The sequence below is a fragment of the Carlito syrichta genome, unplaced genomic scaffold, assembly GCF_000164805.1.
Source record: "Carlito syrichta isolate Samal-C Ts95f unplaced genomic scaffold, Tarsius_syrichta-2.0.1 Scaffold308803, whole genome shotgun sequence".
Taxonomy (NCBI): domain Eukaryota; kingdom Metazoa; phylum Chordata; class Mammalia; order Primates; family Tarsiidae; genus Carlito; species Carlito syrichta.
Window position 1 is genome coordinate 375,038 of NW_007252899.1, and position 7,214 is coordinate 382,251.

Consider the following 7,214-nt stretch of genomic DNA (forward strand, 5'->3'; position numbering starts at 1 on the left):
AAGGGTATAACAAAGCTTGTCTGACTTCCTTTTCCATCATTGTCTGGAAATTTTGTTTTTCTGGTATTCCTTGACCTGGAGGGGGTCCATTCGGTCAGTCAGGAGGCTTAGAAACTTATTTTGGGTTTACACTTTATTTAATCAGCCATTACTAATATGTAAGTCATTCAATACAATAAATAACATGATACTTCTACTTCGAGTCAGAGTAAAAAGTTAATTTGAATCTCTCTTTTCGTAGTCAGATTTTTTGGATCAATCATAACAACTCTTCTATTTGGAATCCTTAATAAATTCAGTCATCAGGCTATAATAACTATGATAAAAGACAGGGTTTCGGGTTATGAAGCCACTGACACAACTTGATGCCTTGGTTTCATCTGTACCTGTGAGTCCCAGTTATGTTATTAAATCCATGGCTCAGTCAATCCACTCACCTCAGCCTCCCAAAGGTACGGGATTACAGGCTGAGCCACCAAGCCCAGCACTCCTTTCTTTCAATGACAACATCATATATGGCAACCTTGTTGGTTCTCTGTGTACTGTTGGGATTGGGGGTGGGGAGGGGTCTTTGAGAGCAAAAGCAATTCTGAAGTATCACTAAGAGCTCAGATAAAATAAGAATAAATGGAAACAAATCAAGGCTTGCAGTAATTTGTAGCCTAATCCAGTCAGGGCGGTGATGCCTTCATTCCAGAAAAAACACGGAATCAGGGATCGACACCTTCCTCCTAGAAATCAGTTTCAGAACAGCAGGCCTGGAGTCTGCCTTCCAGAGGGAAAGACAAGTTATAGAGGGAAACTGTCGACTCTTCAACACAGCGCTTAAGCCTAGACACAGAATTCGGTATACAGAACCTGGAGCAGGCCCCTGAAAGGGAAGGGGCACCGCGCCAGGAACGCTTTCCCTGTAAGGAAAGCAGTGGGGCCCGGCGGACTCAAAGAAGGGGTCTCACCTTCAGCCGAGACGCTGAAGGACAAGGCAGAACGGCCCGGAGCCAGGATGAGGAGGGGTCACACTTCGGGATCTGCGCCCTTCGAGGGGTACACCCAGGGATCTACAGATCCGACTCCTGTCTGCCCTCACTAGCCAGGAGAATCCAGAGATGGTCCTAAGGGACTCGCAGGCCCCGAGGGCGGTTCAGCCTCGCGCCATCCTTCTGCCCGCTCGCGGAGGGTCCACCCCCACTATCCCAGCTCACCCCCCGCGGGCCGGTCCAGCTTAAGGATGTCCCGCAGGTGCTGCGTGGCGTCCTCGATGTCGATGCTCGCGCAGGAGGCCATGGGCCCAGCTGCGGACGCACCGCCTGCACCACGTTCGTTCCGCTGACGCTGTGCACCACCCGGCCTCGCCCAGCCGTGACGGGGCGCGACAGCGGGACCGCGGTCACACTCAGTCACCCGCAGTTCGCAAACCGCCGCCTGCGCCGCGTCTCTGAGCTCCACCAACCCCACCAACCGCCTCCACTTCCGGCCCCCAGTAGCTGAGGCTCCCGGAATCTGCCAGGGCCAGGGAAGAAAGGTTCCGGGCTGGGGGCGGGCGCCTAAACCCCTCCCAGAGCCCATCCCCCTCCGCGGCCCCGCCCTGTGCCACCGGGGCCAGCGAAGTTCCACAGGGCTGAGGCACAGCAAATGCTCACGCACTGCGCCGCCCAGATCCTTACGTCTCAGAACCCACCTGGTCCATGCTCACTGCCAGAGTTAACTCTGCCACCCAGGCTACAGTCCTTCAGACCTCCAGACAAGCTGAACTGGCATGAACCTCAGATTCCCCTTTGGGAAATGGGCCGGAGGATCCCAAAACCTAAGGTGACCTTCGAGATCATAAAACCCAAGAATTACAAGAGCAGAGGATACGGTCCCACCACAATTATCAGTTTCCTATTGTCCCCAGCATCCTTCTGTCCCATCTGACACCCTCAAGTAGGAAGAAAGAAACCATAGTTTACAAACTCCTCTTTATTGCAGACAATTCAGGCACAGGTACATGGAAGAAGCTGTATTGCGGATTTTATACAGGGTGGTTTAAGAGGCAGCAGGCATCTACCTCTCCCCCACCCCCACCTCCCCAAACACACACCAGCCTAGAGATCAGCCCAACTGAAATTTCCTAAGCATGCTGACCTGTCAAACAGCACACCATCCAGCCCTGTGCCCAGTGTAGACAGGCAACCGAGGGGTCTGAGGAAATCCTTAGCCTCCACCTATAGTGGGAGGTAGAGAGGGTACCTTTTACAGGTCAGACTTAGCTGTGGTACCCTTACCAATCCTAAAACCCCTAACAGGGCAATCACCAAATCCTGGGTTTGGTTCTAGACTGCAGTTGCTACCTTTCCGCTAAGTTTATACCATCCAGAGGTCTCTGGGCTGAGGGCCTAGATTTGTAATGGGCAAAGCCTCTGTCCCCAAAACTGAGAAGCAGAAACTGCCTTAATAGCTAAGACATGCTGGGATTTGAAGACACTGTGGAGTGTGTGTGCTGAGGAAGGAAATTGAGGGAGAAAGCCTGGAAATGTCTTGCAGAGGTCTGAGAGCTCTTAGAACATGAATCTCCCACATTCAGACTGCCTTCCCCCATGGCTCCAAATCTATACTCCAAACCAACTGGGTCTGGCTCTGTAGGCAATGACATCCAAAGCAGGTGGTACAGGACCGAGCTGTCCCTCTGCTTCGTTTGGGGTATGTGGGGTACCCTGGATATGATCCTTGCCCTTCAGGGAGTAAAGGCCTCTCCCTTGATATTGCTGAGACTTCAGTCCAGAGGGACTGAAACCTGATGGGTCATTTTGCCAAGGTCTCTCCAGCTTCAGTAGGATTCAGGGTTATCTCTCCCACTAGTAGAACCCTGCATCTACCTAGGGCAGAGGTCACAAGAGGTATCAGAACTGACTGCAGAGGCTTTAGTGCAAGGGAAACTTCAGGCCAGACCTAAGTTCTCCTTGTCTGCTTTCCCAAGACCAGGTGAGCTTGAGAGAAGCTAGCTGCGAGTGCTGCTTTAGCAGTTTTCTCCTTGCAACAGGTATTGTGAAGTTGGGACAGAGGTGGCAGGGTGAGACATGAGGGAGACAATGGGTCAAGTTAGCTACTGATGCCCAGTCAACTAGTAAACTAATTAAAACAATTTAAACTGTTAAGAAAATTTTTGTGGTTTTATTGTATCATGAGGCATTGAAACATCTGAACAAATCAATCTGGGCGGTGAGGCAGCTGCTTTCTCCTTCACTTCTTTGGGTTACTAGAGCAACTTGTCAGTAGATTAAAAAAAAAAGGACAACCTTTTGCATTACTTAAGTCTTTCCAAGGCATGCGCTGGTACAACACAAACTTCTCCTGTCAGATGCGACTAGTCTAGCATCCAAACATCATGCACAACACCTTGGTGGCAGCAGCGCACTGCGCCCACTCCCACCACGGCTCTGCTCATTTGTGTATGATATTTGGAGCATCTGGAGGAGTGTGAATAGTATTGGGAAGAGGAGGGAGGAGGAAACAGCATGAGTGCCTGGCTGGGAGGTGGTCAGCCGAAGTTGTGCAGGGCAAGCCTGAACATATCATTGGTGCAAACCCAAGCATCATTGATGTTCTTTAATAGAAACATCTGGTGGAACCCCATGATGGGATCTTCATCGGCCTGTGAGGAGAGAGAAAATGATTCAGTCAGAGGGCCAAAGAATAGGAAAAGAGTTCAGTGGTAGGGGAACAGGGCAAAAAATGTAGATTTTGTGATCAGGTCCAACTGACTCAAATCCCAGTGAATGTGAATTGATGCAATATATGAAGCAATGCACTGGGCTTATAGAGGCCAACAGGTAGCAGCTCATACTACTAAGTGCACATAATTTGCATAACAATTCACCAGTTAACTACAACAACAGAGGTTACACTTGCCTCCAAGCTTACAGCTCTGGGCACAAGTGATCAAAATTTTAAAAGAATCCTAAAGTTATTTACCAAGTAACTTACAATAATAATTACTAAATAATCTTAGTATTTGATAATGTCAGTCAGTCCAGCCAGGAGAAACTACTGCTAATACTGCCTATAGCCAAGTATGTGAGAAAAGGCTCAAAGGTGAATTGACAAATGTGATCACAATTCTACACGGAAAACAAACAAAAAACATAGCATCACCATTAGATGATCTGTTTCCTGTTATGTAATATATGACATATGCAATGAAAAAAGGAAGGCAAGAAACCTCCAGCCAAACTACAAAAAACCAGGGTGAAACTTATTTGAAATAAGTGCCCAGCTAACCAGCACTGTCTTGAACATCACCTGTTTTCTAGGAATTATCATCAGAGGCAAATCAGTCATTTGGGAACTCCAAGTTAGACAAAAACACCAAGAAATACCTGAAGCCAGGTGACAAGGGGCAGTGCTTACTAGCCTTGTCTGAAAAAGTGGGCACTGAGCTCTGAGAGGGCATCGTGAACAGGCAAGAGAAACTGACAGGAAAGACTAGACCAGAAGGCAGAGGCCTCTGGGTCCACTGCTAAGGCCTAGAAGGTCTCTTCCTCCTGCCACATTGGACTCAGGAAGCCTTGCCCCAGCTAACCAAAGGAGAAAGCATGTAAGCCTATTACTGTGAGTCCTACCATGACAAAAGTCCAGGAGGCTAAAACCTAGTCAAGAGGCAGCCAATTTATCCTGCTTTTGGAGGAAGAGGATTTTGGAAACAGAGAATCTGGCTTTAGTAGGCTGGAGCAATACTGACTGCTTAAGAGAGTTCTTAGGGGATGAGGCTTTGAGAATAACAGGTCTTAAGAAGGGGAAGGGAAAATGCAAAGAGAAGTGGAAGTTCCAGGAATCTGCTCCGTTTAGCAGTTGAGGAGCCAGCAGTCAGCTTTGGGAATGGCAGCATGGGCTCCAGTAGGGAAACACAGCTGGCCTATCTATACCAGTGCAGGGAGTCTCACCCTGTCCTCAGGCTGGAGTGAAGTCACATGCTCACAGCCACTGCAGCCTTGACCTGCTGGGCTCCAGCGATCCTTCAGCTTCAGCCATCCAAGTAGCTGGAACTAAAGGAGTATGCCACAATGTCCAGCTAATTTTTTGAATTATTGTAGAAACAAGGTCTCGCCATGTTGCCCAGGCTGGTCTCAAACCCCTGGGCTCAGGCAATCCTCTTGTCTCTGCCTCCAAAAGCACTGGAATTATAGGTATGAGCCATTGTGCCAGGCTAGAATTTTCTACAATCATAGAAATGTTCTATATCTGCACTGACCAATAGGTAGCCACATGACTTACTATGAGCACTTGAAATATGGCCAGTAAGCCGGGCTTGGTGACTCAGCCTGTAATCCCAGCACTTTGGGAGGCTGAGGCTAGCGGACTGTCCAAGTCCACGGGTTTGAGATCAGCCTAGGCAACTTGGCGAGATCTCGTCTCTACCACAAATCAAAAATGAGCCAGGCTTGGTAGTGCGTGTCTGTAGTTCCAGCTACTTGGAAGGCTGAGGTGGAAGGATCGCCGGAGCCCAGCAGGTTGGTGCTGGGGTGGTGGTGAGTGTGCCACTGCACTCTAGCCTGGGTGATGGAGTGAGACTCTTTTAACTCAAAAAAAAAAAAAAGAGATGGCATCTTGCTCTGTGAACAGGCTGGAATATAATGGTCCAATCATGGCTCACTGCAACCTCAAACTCCTGGGCTCAGGGATTCTCCTGCCTCAGTCACCATACTGGCTAATTTGTTTGTTTTATATAGATAGGATTTCGTTGTGTTGCCCAGGCTGGTCTCGAACTCCTGGCCTAAAGTGATCCTCTTGCTCACTTGGCCTCCCAAAGTGCTGGAATTACAGGCACGAGACACACTTAACCCTCAATTTTAATTTTAATCAATGTAACTGAAAAAGTATCAATGTGGCTAATGGCAGTCATACTAAACTATGCAACTCTAGACAGTCACTTTGTCTGGGTATCCCTTGATAAACAGGTCCCGTCTACAGGGAAGGAAGGGGCTCAGGGCTCTCCTCTGTCTGCTCACTCTTCCCTGGTACTGCAGCAGCACTGTTACCTTGAGCTGGCCCACAACCATGCTGATGATGCAGCTATCTGGTGTGGGTTGATGGTCCTGTGCCGTGATGCTGTGCTGTATTTTCTGGAACGGAAGGCTCTGCAAGACAGAGAGTGGGCTGTGGATAAACTGTGGCCAGAGGGTCAGGGGAGTCACCTGCACTCTGGCTCTCGCCCTTACTTACAGACAACTTCTCCACAATAGCAGCTTTCCCCTGGAACTGCTGTCCTTCCCACGTAAGGCATGACGCGTCAATCTGAAAAAAACACAGGAAACCTTAGTTGGGGCCTCAGAGCACAAGAAGTATCTCCAAGCCCCTGGAAAGACTCTGAAAGGATCTTGCTTGAGGACATGAGTTCACACTTCAGTTTCTCTGTCTGTAAAAAGAGGAACAGAGTATAGCTCCTAAACTTTACACTATCAACAACTTTTTCAGTTACAACCCATTGCCCCATGGGTCCAAGCTCTAAAAGACTATTTAATAAAATATACTTATTAAGTTCACCTCCCATTTGTATTCAAGAAGTCACATAGTCTCTGATACACATGGGTCCTAAGAAAGTCACATATAGCTAGGACTTAGTCAAAAGCCATTCTGCTATGTGGTCAGTCAGTATCAGTCCAATCGGTCCAATCATGACTCACTGTAACCTCGAACTACTGGGATCAGGGATTCTTCTGCCTCAGCCACCATACTGGCTAATTTTTTTGTAGAGATAGGATCTTGTTAAAGAGATGGGATCTCAGGGAAGTCATCTGAAACATCCAATGTTTATCACCATCTCCAGGGTCCACGCTGAGTTCCTCTGTGGCCCTTCTAGTTAGCCTTCTGTGTCACCCATATGGTGAGGGAAGAATGGAGGAATGGAAGCTGACAAGGCCTCCAAAGGCCCGGTCTGGGACCCTCCTTACCACTAAGAAACAAAATCCCACATGCAACCCATTAGCTTAGTCCCCCAGGTACCCCCTCCAAATCTTCCTTTCCACAGCCTTCAGGGACAGAACTCAAAGGGCCCTTGCTATTTACCAGCTGTGACATTAGGCAAATTACTTATTTTTCTGAGTCTCAGTTTCCTAATCTTCATAGGGGTAATGTGCTGAGGATTATGAAATGATAAATATAAGGTGTTTTTTGTTTTCTGTGTTTTTTTTTTGAGTTGGAGTCTCACTCTGTCACCCAGACTGGAGTGCAGTGGCTGC

The 7,214-nt window shown here is 48.3% G+C and overlaps 2 protein-coding genes across 6 annotated transcripts in view; both read right to left on the bottom strand.

The window, feature by feature from the left end:
* Window positions 1-1,515, bottom strand: part of EDC4 (enhancer of mRNA decapping 4) — a 12,005-nt gene extending 10,490 nt beyond the window's left edge. Inside the window, exon 1 of the mRNA XM_008065753.2 lies at window positions 1,203-1,515. Coding sequence (XP_008063944.2) covers window positions 1,203-1,284 — 82 coding nt within the window. The 5' untranslated portion in view covers window positions 1,285-1,515. The remainder of the gene's footprint in view (window positions 1-1,202) is intronic.
* A 426-nt stretch (window positions 1,516-1,941) lies between these two features.
* The window catches only part of NUTF2 (nuclear transport factor 2), a 21,850-nt gene continuing 16,577 nt past the window's right edge, over window positions 1,942-7,214 (bottom strand). For 3 of the 5 annotated variants that reach the window (XM_008065754.2, XM_021716380.1, XM_021716379.1), the window contains 3 exons: window positions 6,199-6,270; window positions 6,015-6,113; window positions 1,942-3,631 (listed from right to left, as the gene is read on the bottom strand). In XM_008065754.2, the coding sequence (XP_008063945.1) occupies window positions 3,518-3,631; window positions 6,015-6,113; window positions 6,199-6,270 (285 nt within the window). In that variant the 3' untranslated portion in view covers window positions 1,942-3,517. Of the gene's footprint in view, window positions 3,632-5,824; window positions 6,114-6,198; window positions 6,271-7,214 lie in introns of those variants that run through there. The other 2 variants (XM_021716377.1, XM_021716378.1) reach the window with 1 other exon arrangement.